Consider the following 24,606-nt stretch of genomic DNA (forward strand, 5'->3'; position numbering starts at 1 on the left):
TCAATAAATTGGCAGGCTTCTCAGATGCTCCCACGCGCAGCTAACATCCTTGGAGGACTCAGCAACTGAACACAACTACCCACAGTTCACCTGCCCTTGGCAAGGAATTAAAAATAAGGATTAATTACCCGAGTCTTATCTTTAATACATTTCCAATTGAAGATTGACTCCAATAAAATAAGTAATCCTAATTTAAATCAATTAGGGATAATTACTCCATTATCTTAAGATATTATTCTTATTAAATATCTTGAGAATATTTAGAGAATATCTCTCCATTAAACACTATATGGCCGGCCATATCCCTATAAATACCCCATATTCTACCAAATTTTCAGAGCTTTTGCAACCCTAAAAAAGCCCTAAACACTTTACTCTCTCAAAGAAATTAACTTAGGCATCGGAGATCCGTTGACCTAACCCCCTACCTCGTGGGCGCGTGAGGCTTAGGTCTCTGATCAAAGGTGTTGATTGTTTTGCAGGTGCATTTTCTTCAAGACTGAAGACGGCGGAAATTTGCATCTACAATAGTAGTAGAAGTAGGGGCGACGACAACAATGGTGGTAATGGTGGTGGTGGTGGTGGTGGTGGTTACGGTGGAGGTGGTGGTGGTGCTAATAGTGGGATGTGTTGGTTGGGATGGAAAGGTAACAATGGTGGTAGGACAATGGCAGTGGAGGCGGTTGCGGTTATGGTGGTGCCAACGGTGGCGACAATGATAATGGTAATGAGAGTTATGGTAGTAATGGTGGCAGTTGCAGTAATGGTGGTGGTGGTGGCGATGACGGCATCTATGGTGGTAGTAGTGGTGGTGGCGGTTGTGGCGGTAGTGATGGTGGTGACAATGATGGTAGTGATGACAGTGGTGGAGGTTGTGGTCACGACGGTGGTGGTGACAAAAATAATGGTTGTAATGGTGGTGATAGTGTAAAGTTAGTATTTGTAGTGGTAGGTGGTAATGTTTACTTTATTCTCTAAGGGATAGAATGTGTATGGAAGGCTAAACAATGTCATTTAAAAAAAATTAATGAAGGTATTACAACAATTGAAAATAATTATTAAAGACCTAACTCTGCTTTTTATTAAAGCAGCTTTTAAAAACAACCTACAAATTGCTTTTAAAAACTGCTATCTGGAACTCATTGCTTTTAAAATAAAATAAACATGATATTTTATTATTACCAGACACTTTTTTACTAAGTTAAGTAGTTTTTAATGAAAAAACAATACCAAACGGGGTCTTAGTGAATCCAGCATTCAATGCTCGTAACATTTAATGTTATGTAGCATTGTATTGAAACACGCCTATGTGACCAGTGTAAACAAAAAATTAGCCGATTAAGGTAATTAATCTTATTTAAGAATGTACACGCGTAACTCATGACCCTTTTAAAATGTATATTGGCCTTTAACAAATTGAAAAGACGTTTGACTTTATTTTAAAAGTATTATTTCCTTAATTTTGAGAAAATAATAAATGATACGTGTTTTCAGAGTACCGATAACTTGTATCAAGATCTAATCTATAAAATAAATATTTTAGAACAGCTTGAAATAGTTAATGAGTTTTTGTTTGTACAACATTAACAAATCTAACTCTACGTGACCATAATATTTCGGAGCATCATAGAGCATCCTAGAGTTTCCATTTAAACAGTTGTTGATAATGATTTTGCTGACCAGGATCACGACATTTATCATATTTTTTTTTTAACAATCGATATTATTTAAGGAAGTAGATTTAGTTTCATGATAGGTTAGTAATAATATAATTCAAATTCATTTTTTTGACCAGAATCGAATTTAAAATTACTAAACTATAGTTTTAAGTGACATATTTACTAGTTAAATACATGAACAACTAATTTTTCTAAATAATTGGATTAAAAGAGGTTTTGGAAAATAAAAAGAAAAACGAAAAAATAACGAGAGAAATCCAATCCAAGTAAGAAAAGGACTTCCCAGCCAGAGAAACCATGACTTTCTTTAATCATGGCGACCCCAATAGTGGAGTCAAACAGTCTCCCACAGATCACAGACAGCATTATAAGGCAAAAACAACAAAACCCCAACAATCGCTCCCAACGCAAAACGGTGCCGAAAACCCCCCAAGTTCACAGCTTCGTCTTCAGGTACTTCCTCCTCCACCCCCTAGTTGGAATCTTATTTCTTTTTCCGTTGATTGCAATTCTTCAATCAGTTACTTTTCGCTGCTGGAAACGAATTCGAATTTGAATTCCCAAATTTGATGTCTTAAGTCGATGGAATTCGAATTTTAGGGTTCATTCAGTTTTTTGTTGATTTTACATTTTCTGGGAAGAAAGATTGTAGCTTTATTGTAGATATGCATGAAGATTAATGTCTTGAATTGGGTTTTTAGGGTTAGGGTTTTTCGTATAATTGCATAGAGTTAGTTAAAATTGGGAATTCCGCAGAGTTAAACTATAGGCTTTGAGCGTTTGATTTGAAGTTGAAACCTTTGGCATTTGAATTTTCAATTGTGAAGGATTTTGGGGACCAATGAGGATTTGCTAGGGGTTCTAATGCATTCATCCTTTGTGTACTGGTGATTGCTGTTGAAAAATATTAGTATTTTAGGTATTATATTATTTGGGTTTTCTTATAAGTTTAGTTTGGGCTAGCCTGGTAGTATTCGGGTTAGGTTTGTTCTATATAAATATTATGCTTCGTAGCTACGTAGAATAAGTTTGTCACAATGTAGCCTCTTGAGGTTTTATAGGTGTTTCGGCATTCTAATTTGTTTAATAATATTCTTATTATTTTGTAGTCTTCTTCATCGGGTAATTTGATATTCAACTTGGTATCAAAGCAAATTCGATTCTGCCAAATTTAATTTGTTCTTGGTGGGTATCAATTTGTTCATCCGTTTGTCTGCTGCGTATCAGTTCGTCATGGTATGTTTTTTTGGTTTGTCTGCCCTGTAGTAAGTTAGGGTTTTGTTATATGTAAAAAAAAAAAGAAAAAAAAGATTGAAATTGCTAGAACTCTGAAGTTGAGTCACCAAGCCACGGGTATCGCGTCGCTCTGAAGACTAGAACCCCACTGCTGCAATTTGTATTTGCTGTTCGCATATCGCCAGTTTGTCAGCGTTTCTGTTGACAAATAATGATATGTGACTCCTGTTCCTTGTAGACCAGTCACGCCTGCACGAACCCACCATGCTTGCACCGCTCGAATCTTGACCCGCATCAGATCTGCCACACCTGTTCAGTTATACCAGACTCGCATCACACCTTCTTGAAGCCGTACCGATGCAAACTGCAACCCAGATCCATCCCGCCACCACACACCCGTCTGCCCGCTGCTCTCGCCCACATCAGACCTGCTACGCACCACCACCATCCTCACGATCTGCGTCTCTTGCTGCTGCAACCAAACCACCACCACTGCTGCCTGTTTCTTCTGTTGCTGCTAATTTTTCTTGCTGCCAAGTTGCATCTGCTGTGCCTTGTTGATCTGACTATTGGTATGATGTTTTTTGTTTGATTAGTTTGGGACCATGAAGTATACGAAGAGAAAATGAGGAGCAAGGAAAGGGAAAAAAAAGGCAAAAAGAGAAAGGAAATAAAAAAAATTGTATGATGTTGCTTTAAGCCCACACGGTCAAAGGGAAAAAAGGTTAAGTTTGTTTTTAGGTCCACACGAGTTGTTGGCCTGTTTGGAATTGTTTTGTAACCGTTATTCTAGTGCTTGGAGTGTTGACCAGTCGAGTGATAGTTGCCAGAATTTGTTGACGTTGTTCATTTGTTGGTACAGCTGAGATATGAAAATCTCGTCCGTTTAGTGACGGGGAGCACTCATGTGATTTCTTTCTATACTCTCAACATTAACATGTAAGAATCGGAATCACTTTGCAAGTCAAGTCAAGTTTGCCAGTTCGCTAGTTAAGTCAGGTTCAGTTCGCTTGTCCGCCAAATGGAGCCAGTCCACATCTGCTTATTTGCAAACCCATGTTGTATACCACCATGAGTTTGATGGGGGGTGTTGAAAAATATTAGTATTTTAGGTATTATATTATTTGGGTTTTCTGATAAGTTTAATTTGGGCCTAGCCTTGGAGTATTACGGTTAGGTTTGTTCTCTATAAATATAATGCTTTGTAGCTATGTAGAATAAGTTCGTCACAATGTAGCCTCTTGAGATTTTATAGCCGTTTCAGCATTCTAATTTGTTTAATAATATTCTTATTATTTTGTAGTCTTGTTTATCGGGAAATCTGATATTCAACTATTGCAGCATCTAGTGATAAATGCAGGATCCGAAGATGTCGCTGGCCGATGAGTTTTCGACTCCTAAGCTGAAGAAAAAGAAACCCTCAACTAAGAAGGCCCCCTTGTTTTTGCAACAAGGGAATGATGTGAACGGGGCTTCTCCACCTCCGGTAAAAGCAGGGCAGAAAGGAACCAAAAGAAAAAAGAACGAAGTTTCTCCGTCCTTCCAGCAGCAGCCCGAGAGGTTGAACTCAGATTCGTTGCCCAACTCCTCTCCATCTGGAAGCGGGTACCGTGCACTGAGGCTCAAGTATTTGCTGCTGGAGGAAGAGAGCTTTGCGTTGGGGAGAGATCTAAGAGAGGTTGAAGATGACGTCAAGACCCTTGAGGACGAGAAGCATGCACTTTTGGACAAGCTTGTTGTGTTAGAAGGGCTCGTTGATCCTTCGGAATTGCATTTATCGTAGTTTATCTCTCGATATCATTACCGGTTTTTGTGGTTTATTTGCACACTTGTAAATGCAATCCTGTATGATCTCAAAGATTAAAGAGTGGTGTTAAATGTTTAACTTCTTTGGCATACTTTGATGTTCGAAAAGATGAATGATATATGTATACAACTGCCTGCCGGTATTTGTTTGGTGTTAATGCTGTTGGTGAAACTTCATTCGTTGAATGCAAAAATTTACGTTCTGCAATTCACGGAACCAAAACATGAAAGCAGATGCTCCGTTGGATACAGAAAACGTCGGAGGAAGCAAAAACAAAGAAATTGTGCTATAATCCAGAGTGAAGGGGGAAAATAACAAATAAATATTTCTTTGATATACTTGGTTTAACAAATAATCTCATATCAACCACAAAAATTACAGATAATCTGATAATAATTCTGCATTGGTTTCTTACTGTGTACGGTTTCTATTATCTGCAAGGATAACAAGGGTCCTAATCTAATTTTCGGGGCGGGTTGTGGGTTGTTATCTCAGCAGCCCTGAGTTTGAATGTGCAACTCGGACGACCAGGGGGCTGGTAACTCTTGATCGTCCACTTACCCATGAAAAGAACCCGAATGCATATCCCTTCGATGGTGGAGCAGCCACCTTGAAGTTTACAGTGAACTGTATCTTCTGGCCAAACCTCTTGAAGATTAATCGATTCGGGACAATAGTAACACTGATTCCAACGGGTGAGGACACCACAGCTTTATATATACGCTTTGGCTTACCAACATTGGTCACTGTTCTAGTTACCGAGAAGTTACCTACAAGATATGGCACTGTGATAGATGGATAGTTCAGGTCAGACGCTGTTCGAAATGCCTGCTTACACGTACTGTTGTCTTGTGTGATTTGATGGACTGCCTTCTCGTCATAACCAACTGAACAAAGGAATTCTACGTAGTCTGCTGAATGCACGTCATAGACAAGGCCGGGGTCAAGGACTCTTTTCGGGTTCACAAAGCCTGAGCCATAATCGAATGCGTTACCCCTTCTTCCTTCAGGGTCCACTAGGATGGGTTTGTGGTTCTTATCCAGAAGAGTAGCTGGAAGTTCCAATTGTTGTCAGATTCCTCGGTACAATCTTAGGCACAAAGTAGGATAACTTGAAAACTTTCTGTTTGAGAATTAAACTGACTGCAAGTTTAGTGTAGTTTCAGCCAATGAAATCTTACCCGTAGTCATGATTGCAGATCTAATAGCTGCTGGGGACCATGATGGATAAACAGCTTTGATCAAGGTGGCGATTCCTGTTACATGTGGGCAAGCCATGGAAGTACCAGAAAGAATGTTGAACTGCTTATTCCCTGCTGCTGGGGACCAAGATGCTAGTATATTCAGTCCAGGAGCTGTGACATCGGGCTACAATGCAAAATAGTTATAAGGTTTTCTATAACATAATAGATTACAAAGCCAGTACATTGTGATTTCTGATCATCAGTTATAATTTACCTTCAAAATCTCCGGTGTCAATGAATTGGGGCCTTTTGAAGAAAACGCAGTAACACGAGGTGCAGGTTTCAGTCCCAGTATAGTCTTTGCGGGTAAAATTCGAGACATGGGTTTCCTGTGCACAACGGTCGAAATCAGTTAAACATAAAACTCAAATACAGAAAATTTGAACCTTCATGTTTTAGTTTATAAGACTAACCGTGTGCGTTTAATATAAGATAAAATACGATGCCCTATCCTCTGGTCAACAATAGCTGAAGGGATGACAAATGGGACAGCAATACCCTTATCTGCCCCATCAATGAGAACCATCCCGACACCACCAGCTTTTTTCACTAGCATACTTTTAGTGAGCTTTGACTCCGTTGAACTCTCAGCATGTCGACAGACCAGAACCTTCCCTCTGGCCTTGGTTCTATTCAAGGAACTTTCTAAACAGTAACTGCAACACAAATTGTAGTAGAGAAAGTGTGACTTAAGCACCCTATGCATCGACATCTAAACAGAACTCACTTCCAAGTACCTTTTGATTCACCTGGATTGATACGGAGTAAAATACCCTGCATTGGCTTCAGAGGCGGAAATAATTCTTGCTGAGGTTTTCATTTCGAAGAGACTGAGACTTTCACCCTAATCAAGCATTCAGAACTCATAAGGCTTGCGAAAATAATGCACAAATCTCTCAAACATCAAGTAGATAGAATTACCGTGAAATTAGCACCATTTTCTAGTATGATATCAGAAGTGAAATCCCTATCTGTTGAACTTGCTGCAACAGTGAGCATCCATGGGGCTAAATTTGTTGCAGAACCGGGGTTTCCTTCATTTCCAGAAGAAGCAACCACTAAAATTCCATGACTAGCAGCATGAAATGATCCGACAGAAATGGCATCACTGAAATAGTCTCCCTGAGGAGCATCAGGACCTAGAGACAGAGACATGATATCAACCCCGTCTCTGATTGCATCATCAAAGGCCGCTAGTAGGTCAACGTCATAACAACCAGAGTTCCAGCATGTCTTGTACACTGCAATCCTAGCCATTGGTGCACCTCCTCTTGCCCCTCCAGCTGCCAATCCCTTATAAGTCATGTTTGACACATACCGACCAGCAGCTATAGAGGCTGTGTGACTGCCATGACCGGAGCTGTCCCTTGGTGATCTGAATGACACTCTGGTTGTTGACTCTTCCTCAGCTTCATAACCAGAATTATAGTATCGAGCGCCAATCACTTTCCTATGGAAAAAAGTTTTTAACCATTTGAGATTACCAATCGTAAACGTCCATGAAACAAACTAAACAATCCATTCAAACCACGAAACAACCTGTTGCAAGTTGAAGCAGTGAATTTTTCTCCTAATTGACAACGCCCCTTCCATCTAGCTGGCACCGGAGGCATGTTGGCATCATCAAAACTCGGAGATTCAGGCCAAATTCCTGCTCTTGACAGTGAATAATAATATTATTAACGGAAATATTTATTTCCCTTTAAACAATTAGTGTCATAAATAACTTCAATCAGACCAAAAGCATTCATGTGTACAGAAAGCAAAAATGATGGGGCACGTTCGTGCCACATGAGTCATGTGAGAGGAGATAAGACGCCTTATAATATAAACAAAACAGGGACTTAAGTCAACAAATGGGCCATGAATCAATGATAGTTGACTGAACAACCATATTTTACTGAATAGAGATTGTGTTATAGATCTAGGTGCACAAAAGAAAGAGTAAATTGGTAAATATAATCCTAAAAAAAAAAAAAAAGTGCTCGGAGCTCAGTGCTTACCAGTATCAATGAAACCAACAATGACATTAACTTGGTTCTTGGTGGAAAACCCAGAAATCTCCATAGTTTCTTCACCCAAAAGGCCCATGAAATCCCAGGAATGAGTGGTGTGCAAGCTTCTTTTCGAATTGGGGAAAACCGAAACAACTCCTGGCATCTCTGTCAATTCAATTTACCATGTTTTTAATCACAAAGTCAAGGATTTCTATTCACATTATAATTCCTAGAGGTGGATTGGGAACTTACGGGAAATTTGGAATGCTTGGAGGTCGGTTAACTTGGCAGCAAAGCCTCTGAAGCCATGTCTGTAACTGTAAATGTGAGATGCCCGAGCTTCCTCCATGCTGTTCAAACACCATGGATGCAATTCACCAACACAATCAGAGATGAACAAGCAAACCCAAATCAGTAAAAAAAACACACACACATATATATATATATATATAGACACACACAAATGATTTTTATTTAAATGAAAGAAAAAAGGAAAGGACTTTCTGAAAAAACTGACCTTCCAGTGTGCACAGAAGCAAGCATTTCATGGTTTTGTGTCAAAATCTCAGCTGGATCCTCACCATTTTTGCTTCCCATATAAACAACATACACCTAAATACCCAAGAAAAATAGATCACTGACAAACACCAAAACAGAAGAAAAACATAAAATTAAAGGAACCCAGAATTTAATTTACCTTGGATGAAAGGCAAATGCTAATTTCAGCAGCAAGAACACATAAGAACAGAAGAAGAATGCTGCTAATTCTCCCACTACAACAAAAAGACCCCATTTTTTCAAGTGCCCCACTTTTTTTATTTCCTTTCCCAAAAGAGAGAAAAATATAAAGAGGGAGCCAAACAGTTGGATAAGAGAGGGAGGAAGAAGAAGAAGATGGCTTTTTATAAGGAGAGAAAAGTCTGCTCCTTTTTTTTTTTTAAAGAGGGAATGATGGCTTTTGCATAAAATTACCCAGTTGCAAAGCAACCGCCGATGATGATAAAACTTGAAGGCAAGATTAGTGGCAGGGCAGGGGTGAGAGACTGAGAGTGTGAGTGAGTGGGTGAGCGGTGGGAAAACCAGAGAGAACCAACCTCAAAAAGTGAAACCCTGAAACCCGGACCGTTAAAAAAGCAAAAGAATAAAAAGCGGGCAAACATAACAGTTGAGGGAGCACTCACTCAAGCAACTCACTCCATCATCATCATCACAATGTCTATCGTTTACTTACCGTTTATATTGATTAGATCATTTCTTTTTGTAGACATGCTCAACCACCAAAGTCGATGATGTCAATGATCCATTTTTGTACAAAATGTGATGTGCTACTCAATTAATCAATCAGTAAAAGTAGGTGGATATGAACGTAGCTAAATTGTTAAAGCGATGTGTTTTTCATATGTACTTGAGTTTGAATTTCTCTTCTTGAAATTTAGGTTAGTTTGGGTAAGTCTAATGTTTTCAAGAACTTGTATTCGTGTTTCACTTTAACCTTCAATTTTATTATATCAATTGCCTCACGTGTCGCACTTGAATCGACAATTTTACCCTTTAATAGACGGAAGGAATAGGACATGCAATACAATTGAAGGATTCTAATATTTAACACCTTAACTGAAGCACCAAATAAGTTAAGTGGATCTAACTTCTACAATTGCACTTTTTTTTTTTAGTTTAAGCGATAAACTACACTAATCTACACTAAGAGGAGGGAGTAGATTTGAACTCAAAACAAAAAGAGTTGAAGAAAAAGACCATAATCACCAAGACAATCCACCACTTACTACAGCTGCACATTCTAATAGAATGTGACCAAGTATGATTACTTAGGCCTATTTGGCTATTTCCATCATCATCGTAACCAACTTCCTCATGGATTCCATAATTATCTTATCTCTAAGATTTGTACACCCGTGGCCCTTTAAATAATAACTATATAATTTACACAACAATTATGGGGTTTTCACCCCAAATATAAAATTTGCTTTGCCCAATATATATATATCATAATAAAGTTAATGGGGTTCAGTTCACGATGTGAACTTGTGATGGTAGTTCTGTAACTCGTTGTTAATTAAAAAATAATGGTGGAATATGTAGATTAACGGGCATATGCTGCAATGTTCTGCTTCTGAAGCTTCTTTTCTGCTGAGAAAAGGATTGAAGGAATATATAAACTGCAGAATAAATTAAGCCAATTAAACAGAGTACCTAAAAAGGGGGGAAATTATAATTTAATCCCCAAATAATGAATTAATAATTCTTTTTTATTTGCAGAATTATATGGACATGACTAAACAATTAGCCTTGAATTAAGGAAACTCAACTGATACCATTAACAAATAATAAGATCACATAATCATCGTTAATTAGTATAATTTTTATCACTTTCCCTTATCAGCAACTATCGTTTATGTGATCGAAATTTATAACTTCTTCCACCAAATTAAAGACTGCCATGATAGGAACTATTCATTCCTTTGGAGGGTCAATACATCACTATGAGCTTCTTGAAAGCTCATCTGCCAAGCAAAACCAGTCAAGTATTGGACGCAATGGCTGAGCTGTTGAGGGTGATGTGCACACAAAGATGTATCTACCTACTCAATAGTACTTACTAAACTCAACTACATCGATAACTTTCTCGTCTCTTGATAAATCACGTAAGGAAAGAGATAAAAAAAGTTAAGTAAAAAACACGCAGAATGCAACTTTCTATCCTCAACCACATTCACAACTTGGACCAAACTGAAACGAATGATAATCATAATCGAGGCTTAAAGTTAGAAACTCTACCTAACTAACAGCTCATACAAAGTTAATCTTGAAGTTGAAAAGTAACCACGTATTATAATTATTGATTTGCAACGATAAAAAATCCACCAGAAGCATGCCAAATCGAGTAAAGGTAACACTTTACCGTGAGTTTGGTAATGATGGTGATTAAGATCACCATTAATTATGATTATAATGAATATATAATATATAATTGTCAAATGATAACTTGGTATCGTATGCACAATCATTGCTAATGATGTTTCTCCGGAAAGGGATCCTCTTCGGATCTCTTCCTCATAATCCACCAAATCAGTGGATCCATGCCATTGAAATGTGATCCAACGGCTGAAATTATTATAACTTTTAAAATTGACCCTTACTTGTAGTCATTGGATCAAATTTTAATGGCATGGGTCCACTGATTTGGTGGATTAGGAAGAAGGGATCCGGCGGATCCCCTTCCGTTTTCTCCCAAGCAATAAGACCTGAAGGCATCCAATCTCACAAGTTGATAAAGACGATTGTCGATTCACTAATAAGGCAAGCAATTATGTTAATCTTTCCTATTGCGTGTTGCTTTAATACTATACTGGATAATGCTAGAGAGAACAAAATTTAAACCAAATTTACAAACCAAATAACGTAGTTGTAGATGATTGAATTATTAATTAAGTGTTGATTAAAGTGTTTGTTTCTTATTTGACAAATCATTTGATTTACAAATTTGGTCTCCTTAGCATTATCGTACCCTAATTCATTTTCTCTCCACCAAACAAATAATATCATATTTGCAAAGTTGGAGGACTACTAATTCATGCTAGATTTTGATATGTAATTGAAAACATATTTCGAGCGAAATGGAATTTTCTTATAGAATAGTGAGAAAATAAAAAAAAACGTGATATATGTTGTAGCCTATTTTATCTGACAGGGGAAGGGGGCCGACAGCAACGAGAGAGATTGGAGAAAGATATGTGTTTGTAGGGTTGTGTATAATTATGTGTAGAGGATGTGGTATAGGGAGAGAAGAAATTTTTCATCCCCAAGGAATACAAGTTCATTTAGGAAAGAATAACTAGAATCAAATATAATCTAGGATTTACACAATCACACTTAAACTAGAAAGTTTATAACACTCCCATTTAAGCGTGTAAATACTGAAGTAGATTCGGCATCATGTAGAGGTTGAGGAAGTCGAATTATCAATAAGGTAGGAACTTGCATAAGGAAGTAAGTCTCACTAAAGAACCCTATGGCTATGGTAAAAACCCAAGTAGGGACAAAACCCATAGTTTAAGGAAAAATGCGTGAGTAATGCAAAGTCAAATGAAACGTCTACGAGACGTCATCAAGGATATGATCAACCCAATGTGGGTGCCTCATTAAAACCTAGTTAGGTAGCAAAAATCTAGTGGGAAAAATGCTCCTAATCGTAGGAAAAAGAGTACATTAAGGTTAAGCAAGTATACTTCAGGATACTCCCTCTGAGTTTAACACAATTCCAAAGAGAACTAGCAATGTTACAACTTATAAAGTTTATGCATACCAATTCCATGAACAAGCTCCTGAAACGTCGCCTTCGGTAATGATTTGGTGAAGAGGTTAGCCAGATTGTCTTGTGAACGAATTTGTGTGATTTCAATCTTTTAATACTCTTGTTGTTAATGTGAGAAGAAGAACTTCGACGCAATGTGCTTGGTGTTGTCTCCTTTGATGTAACCCTTCTTGATCTGTTCGATGCATGTTACGCTGTCTTCATAGATCGTCACTGGGACATCAACGATGGGGTAAAGATCGAGGAGCTTCAAATATGGCCCACAAGTGCTCTCAACCAAAAGCATTCCTAAGTTGCTTCATGTAAGGTGAGAATTTCAACATGGTTAGACGAAGTGGCAACTAAGGTCTGTTTAGTTGACCTCCAAAAGATTGCGGTGCCTCCAACAGTAAAGACATAACCTATTTGAGAGCGCGCCTTGTGCGGATCAGATAATTATCTTACATCAGCATAACCAACAAGGCAAGAAACGACTCGAGATAAGGAGGTGCGGCATCATTTGAGGATCCGTAGGGATAGAACAAGTCCAAATCCGTAGTACCCTTAAGGTAACGGAAAATGTCTTTAACACCAGTCCAGAGTCTGCGTGTTGGTGCATTACTGTATCTTGCCAAAAGATTAACAGCGAAAGAGATGTCTGGTTTAGTGCATTGAGCTAAGTACAATAAAGCACTTATCACACTTAGATAAGGAACTTCAAGCTCCAAAGTCTCTTCATCATCCTCTTTCAGACAGAAGGGATCTCGTTTGCATCTAGCAATCGAACGACCATAGGAGTACTCGAAAGCTTCACTTTATCCTCATTAAAGCAGTGTAACACATTTCAGGTGTAGTTCGATTGATGTACCAAGATTCCATTCGAACGGTGCTCTATCTCGAAACCGAGATAGTATCGAGTCTTTTCTAGATCTTTCATCTCAAATTTCGACTTCAGGTGCGCGGTAATTCTTGTGAGCTCTTCAGAAGTTCCGATAAGGTTCATGTCATTGATATATACTATAACTATTGCAAAACCGGAATGTGACTTCTCAATGAACACACAAGGGCATAGTTCGTTATTCACATATTCTTAACTAGTCAAATACTCACTCAGACGATTATACCACATTCTTTCGGATTGCTTCAAATTGTAGAGTGAACGCCTCAGCTGAATTGAGAGCGTGTTTCGGGGTTTAGAAATATTTGATCCAGTCAATGTAAGTCCTTAGGGAACTTTCATATAAATTTCTGTATCAAGATTCCCATAGAGATACACAATTACTACATTCATTAGCTGCATACTCAATTTTTTAGAAACTATTAAACTGATAAGGTAGCAAAAAGTAATCACATCCATAACGGGTGAATAAGTTTCGTCATAGTCAATCCCGGGGCATTGTGAGAAGCCTTGTGCAACACGACGAGCTTTGTAATGCACAATTTTGTTTTTCTTATTACGCTTAAAAACGAAAACCCATTTGTAGCCAACAGGTTTCACATATGGAGGAGTAAGAGCTACAGGTCCAAACACCTTACGTTTCGCAGGCGAATCAAGTTCAACTTGGATTGCTTGTTTCTAGTTTGACCAATCGGTTCTACGTCGACATTCATCAACAGAACAGGGTTCAATGCCATCACTCAACATGATCTCAATAGCTACTGCATATGTTAATGCATCGTCGATGATTATCTCATTTCTACACCACATATCATCTAAGCTAGCATAATAGACTGAAATCTCATGATTCTCGGAAGGTGGATTCATCTCTTCATTTAAAATTTTCTCATGAGTTGGATAGAATGAGTAAGCAACAGTCGAATTCACGGTAGGCTCTTCAGGTGCTTGTGTCGTGGGTTTCCTCTTCCGGAGGTGTGAATCCTTTGAACTAAGAAGTTTGCCACGCTTATGTGTAGGGGCAGATGATTGGCTAGCCGCTAATGTACGTGGATCACCAAAGTTAGCGTCCCAGGCCTTTAGGGGAAGTCCGTCGCACATTTGGTACATCCATCTTTGTAGGCATATTCGCAGTTGGAATATGTGATTTTGTCACTCACGCCAGATCGGTGAAAGCATCTGGCATGCTCTGAGCTATGTTATGAAGATCTAATATGCGATGCACTTCAGTTTTAGACTTAACTATTCGGGGATCTAAATAAGACAAAGTGGGAGTCGTCCACGATAATTCACGTCGTTCTTTAGGAACGTTGACGTTCTTATCTCCCTTAACAACGGAAAGATTGTCTTATAGAAGTGACAATCCGCGAAACGAGTGGTAAACAGATCACCTATCAAAGGTTCTAAGTAATGAATGATTGAAGGAGAATCATATTCGACATAGATTCCCATCATTCGCTGAAGCCTCATTTTTGTACGTAAGGGCAGCAAAATCGGCACATAGATCGCACAACCAAAAAACACGCAGATGCGATATGTCAGGTTCTTATCCGGTAACCAACTGAAGAGCACTATATGGTTGGATTGCAGCAGGCCACATGCGGACCAATATGGCTGCGTGCAATATTGCATGGCCCCAAACAGCGATGGGAAGTGTGGTACGCATGACCAACGTTAAGGAATCATTTGTAAGCGCTTGATGAATGCCTCTGCCAGGTCGTTTTAGGCGCGAACATGGGGTACTAGATGTTCAACTTCAAGCCCAACAGACATGCAATAGTCATCAAAAGTTTTAGATGTAAATTCTCTAACATTATCCAATCGAATAGATTTGATCTGATAATCAAGGTGCTGAGCCCCTGAGCTTGATAACTTGAGCCAACAGTTTGGAGAATGCAACATTTCTTATGGACAACAAGCACATGTGTGACCAACATGTGGAGGCATTAACCAAAACCATAAAATATCTAAATGGTTCGCATAGATGGTGAATTGGTCCATAAATGTCCCATTGAATCCCTTGTAGAAAAATATGAGGATTCAAACGAATCTTGTGATAAGAAGGCTTAATAATAAGCTTTCCCATATAATAGGTTTGACATGCAATTTCTTGAATCGAACCTAAACTTTGAGTTAGTGGATGCCCGTGTGATGATTTGAGGATACGGCGCATCGTTGTTCATCTAGGGTGTCCCAAACGATCATGCCAAAGTGTAATTTCGTGCGTCCCAGAGGTAAGGCCACTCGAGATATGCTCAAGTGTAATTTCGTGCCAAAGTGTAATTTCTATGAGGCGTATGGTTGTAGTAAACAGACCACTCGAGATATGCTCAATCTTTTCTAGAATACGCTTTTGGCTATATTTGTAGGAAGTTATGTACAAAAATTCAACTCCACTTTCTACATAGGTTTCAGAATGGTAATTATTATCTCTAATGTCCTTGAAACTCAACAACGTTCTTCCGGAACGTGGAGAATAAAGTGCCTCATCAATGGTCAAAATTGTACCATTGGACAACATTATACATGTTTTACCGTATCCTTCGATCAAGTTGGATGGACCTGAGAATGTTGTCAGATGTGCATTCTTAGGTATGAAGTTAGTGAAATAGATGTGTTTACGTAAACGGTGTGCGTGGTTGCACTATCCGCTAGACAATTAACTTCCCCACTAGTCATACCTAGAATAAAAATTAATTTGAATCGGTCACATGCATAAAAGTTCTAAAAAAAAATATCAATTCAAAATAATTTTAAGTATTCAATGATGGTAATTAATTAAAACTTAATATCCAAAAACAAATCACCAACAAATAATCCAAACATAAAGGAAAATTGTTCAAAATTAACCAAAAACACAAGGGGGTTCGGCCACTAGGTGGAATTCGACCCCATTGTCAAAATTTCAACTAGAAAAATAGTTTGTCTAAGATTCTAATCTTTCATAGGTGTAACGGCCTCTTGAAAGTCAGAAACCTCTATCTTGGTACTCTCTTGTTCATCCACTTGCACAAAATTGGATTCAAACTTCTTGTGACGAGAATGATATTTAACTACAACCTTCTGGGGAGTTCGGCAAACATGGGACTAATGATCCTTTGAACAACAGCAATAGCACCTATCCGCATCTATGGTTTCAAGTGTTTTTCCCTTATTCTTGAAGTTTGGGGCCTTAGGAGCGAGGTTAGGGCGTTTCTGGGCTTTATTTCATTCTTTAAATGGGCCTTGGCTTTGTTGACCTTGACGGGGTGGCTTCTAGCCACCCTTACCACACCTATTTTGGTGTTTTGGGCGTTGGTTCATGCTATAGTGTGTTTTAGGCAAAACAATCGCCCCAATAGGTCGAGCCTGATGATTCTTCATCAACAGCTGATTCTACTTTTCAGTGAGAAGTAAAACAGAGATCAAATCCAAGAACTTAGTGAACTTCTGAGCTATATATTGTTGATGCAGGACAATATTAGTAGCAGAGAAGGTCAAATAGGTATTCTCCAAGATATCCTCTTCGGTCAAAGTTCTTTACAAAACTTGAGAAGTGATCGGATTTGACAAATTTCAAAATTATATTTGTTTATACCATACTTAGGGCATCTGTATTTAGATCTCGTATAAATACTTGAGGGACACAAATGTAATTGTGTAATAAAGGAAGGGGTCAATATGTAAAAAGGGGAGAATCCCTTATTCTATAAAAGGGTCTCCTCACCCTCACAATCCTCAAGCCTCTCATATTCAGAGCAAAGCTCTAAGCTCTCTTAAAGCTCTCACTCTCATATTCAAAGCTCTCTCTCTCCCTCATAAATACAATATCAGTGTGGACGTAGCCCAAACCTTGGGGTGAACCACGATACATCTTGTGTTATTTACTTTCTTGCAGATTCACGGTCGGATTTACGTTGTTCCAAGACCCCTCCGGTTTTGTGCATCAACATTTGGTGCCGTCTGTGGGAAACGACACAAAAAAAACTATGTCGGTTCTCTTTCATTTTTTCATAAAATTTCACCACTGTCCACCGAAGATCTGCAAAACCAAGAGACGCTTAACTCTATCATTTTCAAGTTTGACACCACACTGCGAAGAAAGTCAGTGGGGAAGAAAGAGGAACTAGAGAGAGAGAAAAAGCAGAAGCTCACAAGAGAAACCGAAACCAATTTTATTGTTTTGAAGGAATTGGTAGAGTGGGATTACAAGAGCAAAGTTAATGGAAAGATGCATGCTTGTGGTCATGATTCTCATGTCGCAATGCTACTCGGAGTAGCCAAGTTGCTTCAAAACAAAAAAGATTTGTTGAAGGGAACCGCGAAACTAGTTTTCCAGCCGGGAGATGAAGGTTATGCCGGTGCTTACCATATGCTAAAAGACGGTGTTTTGAATGATATTGATGCCATCTTGAGCATACATGTTTCACCATCATTACCAACTGGTGCCATAGCTTCGAGGCCCGGGGCAATACTTGCTGGCGTAGAGCTCTTTGAGGCTGCTATACAAGGAAAATGAGGGCACGGGTCATCCCCTCATGAGACTAGGGACCCAATTCCTGCAGTAGCTTCCATAACCCTTACACTCCAACAGATTGTGTCTCGAGAGACATATCCGCTTGATTCCAGAGTTGTAACAGTTGGCTATATACAAGAAGGTCAAGCAGGAAAAGTGATCCCCTACAGTGTGAAAGTCAGGGGAACTTATCACAGCTTGAGTCCCACTTCTAAGCCGGAAGAAACCAGTAAATCTCTCTATATCTCTCTCTCTCTCTTTCTCTCCCACTTCCCTCTTCTCTCTGTGCAAGGAAGAGCAAGAGCAAAGAGTTACAGAGAGAAAAAATGGATGTCGCCGGAGGTCTGCAACTTTCAGCTCCTTCTTATGGTTGCCAAGGCCATGTCTTACTAAGTTCAACGAAGTCAACTCTCTTCGCCGGGTCCCCACTCAGCTTTTCCCTCTCCACCTATGGAAAATATTCCTTTTGTCGAAAGAACCTCGTTGTGTTTGCTCGGAGACTTTCAGGGTTGGAGAAGGCCATGAGAATTAAAAGAGAGCGTGAGACTCGGCAGCTTGCGCCAAAGATTGGAAGAAGGCCGCCATTGAGGCGTGGAAGGGTGTCGCCACAACTTCCCGTTCCAAATCACATTCCTAGACCTCCTTATGTTGGTTCATCTATATTGCCAGAAATTGCCAGTGAACATCAATTTCTTGGTTTTGAAGGCATTGCTGAAATGCGAGCTGCGTACGAATTTACTACTCGCGTCTTAGAATCTGCAGGAAAGTTGGTTAGGACAGAAAGCAATGCATGTTCAACTTTGTTCCTACCCTCAGTGAGGAAGCTATCTCTTTCTATGGTGTAAGTTTTTCTCGCCCTTGCAAAGCAACATGGGTGGATAGAGAAGATGAGCATCATAGGAAAGCAACATGGGTGGACAGAGAAGATGAGCATCACAGGAAAGCAACATAGGTGGACAAAGAATAAGCGGAGAGATCAAGAAAAATAAAAGATAAAGCTTCCTATTATTATGATTTCCTTGTCTGCCCTCTACAAAAGGGAAAAGAGAAAGTAAAAGCATAAAGCAAAAGCAGAAAGGAAAAGAAGATAAAAAGAAGCAAACATAATTGCGATGGTGAAAGCATTATGGGCGTGACCCATTGAGCAGAGGATCAAATTTATTTTTGAATGATGTAATTTATTTTTCTCATCTTTCGAAGATATCTGTATAATCCCCATCATAGGGTAAAAAACAAAAAAAAAACAAAAAAAAAAAAAGGCAAGCAACATAATGGGCTGGAATGTTGTATTGTGAATGCCCATATGCCCAAAAAAGCCAAGCCCTCTATTATCACCAACCAAGTGATCAAAAGTACGTCCAGTACTCCAAATTTATTCAGCACCCTGCTGCTATTATCATCAACTAGGTGATCAAAAGTACGCCCAGTACTCCAAAATTATTCGGCATCCTGCCGTTATTATCACCAACCAGGTGATCAAAAGTACGTCCAGTACTCCAAAATTATACATGAGCATCACTCATGTCTATCATACATAAACATTTCATGAGCATCACTCATGTCAACATTCATGACCATCATTCATGTCAACATTCATGAGCATCACTCATGTCAACATTCATAAGCATCACTCATGTCAACATCCATGAGCATCACTCATGTCAATCAACATAAACATTCATGAACATCACTCATGTCAATCAGCTTCAAAAGCTTCATTTACAAAGCTCCAACTTCGAAAGCTTCATTTATAGAGCTCTAGCTTCAAAAGCTTCATTTACAAAAGCTTCAGCTTCAAAAGCTTCATTTACAGAGCTCTAGCTTTAAAAGCTTCATTTACAGAGCTCCAGCTTCGAAAGCTTCATTTACAGAGCTCTAGCTTCAAAAGCTTCATTTACAAAAGCTCCAGCTTCAAAAGCCTCATTTACAAAGCTCTAGCTTCAAAAGCTTCATTTACAGAGCTCTAGCTTCAAAAGCTTCATTTACAAAAGCTCCAGCTTCAAAAGCTTCATTTACAGAGCTTTAGCTTCAAAAGCTTCACTTGCAAAGCTTCACCAACAAAGCTTCAGTGCAGGGTATACAAATACCGCCTCCGAACAACCGCCACTCCGGCCTATACATGGATTCAATTTGAAGTCTCCAGCCAACAGACCCTATTAACTGAAGACTTGGGGGACTACATTATGTACCATATATTGGGCCTCAATTAGGCCTTATGAAAAATACTTAAGGGACTTAATCCATTATTTATGTATTGAAGAGCGAGCCCTTATTCTATAAAAGGGACTTCATCATCATCATTAGAGAGCATCGCCGCCTGTTGAGCAACCGTCTCGCCGCAAACATCACTTCTAACCCATCACTTATATATTGAGGAGCGAGCCCTTATTCTATAAAAGGGACTCCCTCACTTTTCATTAGAGAGCACTCATCACTTATGTATTGAGAAGCGAGTCCTTATTCTATAAAAGGGATTCCCTCACCATCATTAGAGAACATCGCCGCCTGTTAAGCAACCACCTCACTGCGAGCATCACTCCTAACCCATCACTTATGTATTGAGGAGGGAGCCCTTATTCTATAAAATGGACTATCTCACTTTTCATTAGAGAGCACCTATCACTTATGTATTGAGGAGCGAGCCCTTATTCTATAAAAGGGACTTTCTCACCATCATTAGAGAGCATCGCCGTCTGCTGAGCAACCACCTCACCGCGAGCATCAACTCTAGCCATCATTTATGTATTGAGGAGCAAACCCTTATTCTATAAAAGGGACTCCCTCACCTTCAACGCCACAAACCGAGCTAACCAAGGCAACATAAGCCACAAGCAAAGCAACCTCGCAACATGTGCTACTTCTGGTTGAGCATCATTTCAAATTGGGCACCGCCTCATATCGAGTATCAGTTCTAGACGACATCTAGTTACTTTGGCCCACACATAGACTGAATTTTAAGTCTCCAGCCAAAAGACTCTCTTGACTGAAGACTTTGGGGACTATTGTTTATACCATACTTAGGGCCTCCGTATTTAGATCTCGTATAAATACTCGGGGGACTCAAATGTAATTATGTAATAAATGAATGGGCCAATATGTAAAAAAGGAAGGAGCCCTTATTCTATAAAAGGGCATCCTCACCCTCACAATCCTCAAGCCTCTCATATTCAGAGCAAAGCTCAAAGCTCTCTCAAAGCCCTCACTCTCATATTCAGAGCTCTCTCTCTCCCTCAGAAATACAATATCAGTGTGGACGTAGCCCAAACCTTGGGGTGAACCACGATACATCTTGTGTTATTTATTTTCTTGCAGATTCACAGTCGGATTTACTTTGTTCCAAGACCCCTCCGGTTTTGTGCATCAACAATATTCATTCATAGACTTAAAGTCTTGGAAATGCAAATGTTGCCAGTCATGTCCTACTTCAAGCAAGAAGATGTCATTTTGGTGATCAAAACGATCAGCCAAAGCGATCCATAGTGCTCTTGGATCCTCCTCAGCAAGGTACTCGGTTTGCAATGTGTCATGAATATGTCTTTGGATGAAGATCATGGCAGTGGCTTTCTCAGCTTCGCCAACTGAGTTGTCCATCGCATCTTCAATGGCAGGACGTAAATTCTTTGCAGTGAGGTTGAGCTTCACATCATGGACCCATTTAAGGTAGTTCTTTCCAGAGACCTCCAAAGCAGTGAAGTCAAGTTTGTTCAAATTCAACATGTTCCTATCACAAAATAAAGGACAAGATGTGATTAGTGTAATGGAGAAAAATATCAATCCATTCACATATGAGTAGAACATTCAGGTTCTAATAGACATATATTGGTTTAAATTCGCATGAAAAATCTTCGGGTTTTCATGGGTGATGTTTTTAAGGAAAGCTTTAGGTTTTCAAACAAGGCGTGTTTCTAGAAACTTTAGGTTTTGAAATAATTATGAACTTCAGGTTCATATGTTCCTGCAGACAAACGCAAATATATATATATATACACACATAAATATACAACAAGAAAATATGCAAACATAACTTCAGGTCTATAATTATAATTGAATTAATTATTTGGACTTCAGACCAAATTTAAAGTGTGGGTGAAAAAATATAAAACCCAAATTGTCAAAAAATAAACAATTAAGCTCGAGGCCCAAAACATGGGCTAAAGCCCACGGGTGAGCTGAGCAAATATGTATCATCAGGTATAGGCCATTGTTCTAAAAATCAGCTCAAGCGGCGCCTAGGCGCTGGACGGTAGCCAACCGACCCGATTTACTCCTAATCGACTACAAAATCGGAGAGCACATTAGGTGGATGCAAGACGGGATTAGACGGGACTAGATGGAGATATGCAAGTTTGGGTAGGGCTAGGCGGAGATGGGCGAAGACTAATCGGGCTTATGTGAAGGCACCGGAACAGCGAAATCTACAATTTTTTTTTGTTGCAAAGTAGGCATCGCGAAGAAGACGACTCTGTTCCCAAACCTGACTTTAATTCACAATTTCAATTAAGATGGTCCCACCATCTTTTTTTCTATAGGTGCAGCCTGCACGTTTTATTTGAAATGGTCTCCACAATTTTTTTTACTACTTTTTATACTCTTTTCCTTTTCCACTCTTAACCCCGTTATTACTTTTCATTCTTTTTTATTTTTTTTGTTGTAATGTTTTATTATTCTTTTTTTTTTTTTAAGATCACACCATATGAATTTTTACTATGTACCTAAAATGCTAAAACTCTTGCCTAAAAAAATTATTTAATGTTTAAATTTGATTAATTTATAATTCCAAATGAAATTATGTATTTTTTAGATATGAACAAACACTTACTTATAAGATATAATAAATTTACTTAAATCCGCCTAGGCTCCTGCCTAAGCCCTAGACCTCAACCCACCACCCGACTAGCGCCTAGTGTCTTTTAGAACCTTGGTCCAGGCTCAAAAATGTGCCGGGGTAGGCACGTGCTGATCATGCCCTAATTAGTATTTGGGCTGCAAGGCCAGTAGCAGCAAACAGGCTGCAGCAATAGGCCTAATAACGAGAGGCCCATATGAGCACTGATCAGGTGCAGCAATAAGCAAATTAGGGCTATAAGCCCACTAGGAGGCGCACTCCAGTGCTTTGAGGGTGCAGTATACCGGTGTTCCAACTTCGGGCTGGAATCTAGTGTGACGCAGACGTAGAGACACTATAACTCTACGGGCTAGTGTCACATTGAGGGTCAAGCCATGGCTTGGGCCGCATCATGCGAGTCCAGTCACAAAAAAATCCTTTTTTTTCACAAACCGGGAGGGCCAGCCCAATTTGGGCTTGGGTTTCAGCCGAAAACACCCCAGCCAGAGCTGGGTGCACTCGCCGAGGAAGAAGACTGGTGCCGCCGCTTCAGGCGGCCGTGTTTTGGAAAATGGTTCTCGATGCAAGGCCATGGGTTCAACGGCGAACAAATTCCTAGTGACAAAGGAAGTACCTTGACATCGAGGGGAAGGAAAAAGAAAACCCATGAAATTCAAATTATAATTTCACCCAAATTCGATGGAATTCTTCTGGAATTTCAATGATATTGGTTCAAAAATCACGACACCATGTCGGATTTTGCCAGAAAATTGCATGGTAAGGCCGTGGTCTCTTTGCAGATGAGTTGGGTTTTTTGGGTTGGACATCATAGGCGTCGGGTTTCAATGGAGCTTGATGCTCCATGTTTGCTCGAGGTCACGGGTTTGAAGAACCCAAATTTTTTTTTTCATATTACAAAATTCAATTGCATGCATATTCAATTCAATAATTTAATGCATGGACATATATTTGATGTAATTCATGGCAATATCAAATTCACATAATTCAATAATTATGGATATAATGTATACACAATTTATGTAGAATCTAAAATTCGAAAAACATAAAGTTGGGTCATGCATTATGGTGAATGTTTTGATAACGTGTAGGAACGTGCTGATAACGTTTTGTAGCCTATATTATCTTATAGGGAAAGAGGGTCGGGGGTAGATAGAGAGATGTGTTTGTAGGGTTATGTAGAATTCTGTGCAGAGGATGTGTTATTCCCCCCTACGTAGTGCCTTTATTTATAGTAATAAGGGAGAGAATAAATCATTCATCCCCAAGGAATACAAGTTCAGGAAAGAATAAATAGAATCAAATCTAATCTAGAATTTACACAATCACACTTAAACTATAAATTTTATAACAATATAGAGCTGGTTATACTTAAGTTTTTCTTATTCATCAACAATAAACTAATCGCAATCGGATCCATATTTTGGAGTGCAGAAATCATGGATGATAATGGATTATCATAGTGTGTATTATAATGAAAGTTTAATTTGACGAATTGGTAAATCATACTTAGTTTGATGTCAAAATCCATAATATCTATTTACGTCGGATGAGGATCAAAAGTGAGGAACCATTCTTGATTATATTCAGCTGAAGGTGACGGAGGATATGAATGCCTCACTCCTTGTACCGGTTTCTCCAGAGGAGAATAAAGACGCTGTTTTTCAAATGGGAAAATTAAAAGCCCCAGGCCTCGATGGTTTCTAAGGTGTTTTCTACCAGTCTTTTTAAGATAATCTTATGGCTGATGTTAATGGTTTAGTTCAAGGTTTTATGCATGGGTCTCCCTCTCTACACCGCATCAATTCCACACATGTTGTGCTCATTCCTAAAGTTCCAAATCTAGAGTCTATTGCCCAGTTCCGACCTATAAGCCTATGTAACTACTCTTATAAAATTTTATCCAAGGTCCTGGCCAATCGTCTTCGACCGTTGCTGCCGGAGTTGATATCTCGTTCACAGAGTGCTTTTGTTACTGAAAGGTAGATTCAAGATAACATTGGCATTGCACACGAGATCTTCCATTATCTGAAGATACAAATAACAAAAGGTAAATTTGAACTTGGGGTTAAATTGGATATGCATAAGGCTTATGACA

General features: G+C 39.1%; 1 protein-coding gene and 2 pseudogenes across 1 annotated transcript; 2 read left to right on the forward strand and 1 right to left on the reverse strand.

Annotated features, from left to right (window-relative positions):
- Positions 1–1,977: 1,977 nt before the first annotated feature.
- Positions 1,978–4,879, forward strand: LOC126605145 (uncharacterized; annotated as a pseudogene).
- A 155-nt stretch (positions 4,880–5,034) lies between these two features.
- LOC126605137 (subtilisin-like serine-protease S) lies at positions 5,035–9,163 on the reverse strand. Its single transcript, XM_050272504.1, has 11 exons — positions 8,661–9,163; positions 8,481–8,575; positions 8,216–8,313; positions 7,970–8,128; positions 7,506–7,617; positions 6,888–7,416; positions 6,716–6,810; positions 6,380–6,622; positions 6,181–6,295; positions 5,904–6,090; positions 5,035–5,774 (listed from the first exon to the last, which is right to left on the reverse strand). Exons 1-11 carry the CDS (start codon positions 8,754–8,756, stop codon positions 5,209–5,211), a joined length of 2,295 nt encoding a protein of 764 aa, XP_050128461.1. The 5' UTR covers positions 8,757–9,163; the 3' UTR covers positions 5,035–5,208.
- A 5,535-nt stretch (positions 9,164–14,698) lies between these two features.
- On the forward strand, positions 14,699–18,510 carry LOC126602749 (IAA-amino acid hydrolase ILR1-like 2; annotated as a pseudogene).
- Positions 18,511–24,606: the final 6,096 nt, after the last annotated feature.

The sequence above is a fragment of the Malus sylvestris genome, chromosome 15 (assembly GCF_916048215.2).
Source record: "Malus sylvestris chromosome 15, drMalSylv7.2, whole genome shotgun sequence".
Lineage (NCBI taxonomy): Eukaryota > Viridiplantae > Streptophyta > Magnoliopsida > Rosales > Rosaceae > Malus > Malus sylvestris.

Bases quoted from the DNA above. Each gene is read 5' to 3' on its own strand.
- LOC126605137 (XM_050272504.1), bottom strand. From the start codon at position 8,756: ATGGGGTCTTTTTGTTGTAGTGGGAGAATTAGCAGCATTCTTCTTCTG. The intron at 7,618-7,969 runs GTAAGCACTGAG...TGTCAAGAGCAG, and splicing joins TGTTGGTTTCATTGATACTG to GAATTTGGCCTGAATCTCCG. The intron at 6,091-6,180 runs GTAAATTATAAC...TTTGCATTGTAG, and splicing joins TGACACCGGAGATTTTGAAG to CCCGATGTCACAGCTCCTGG.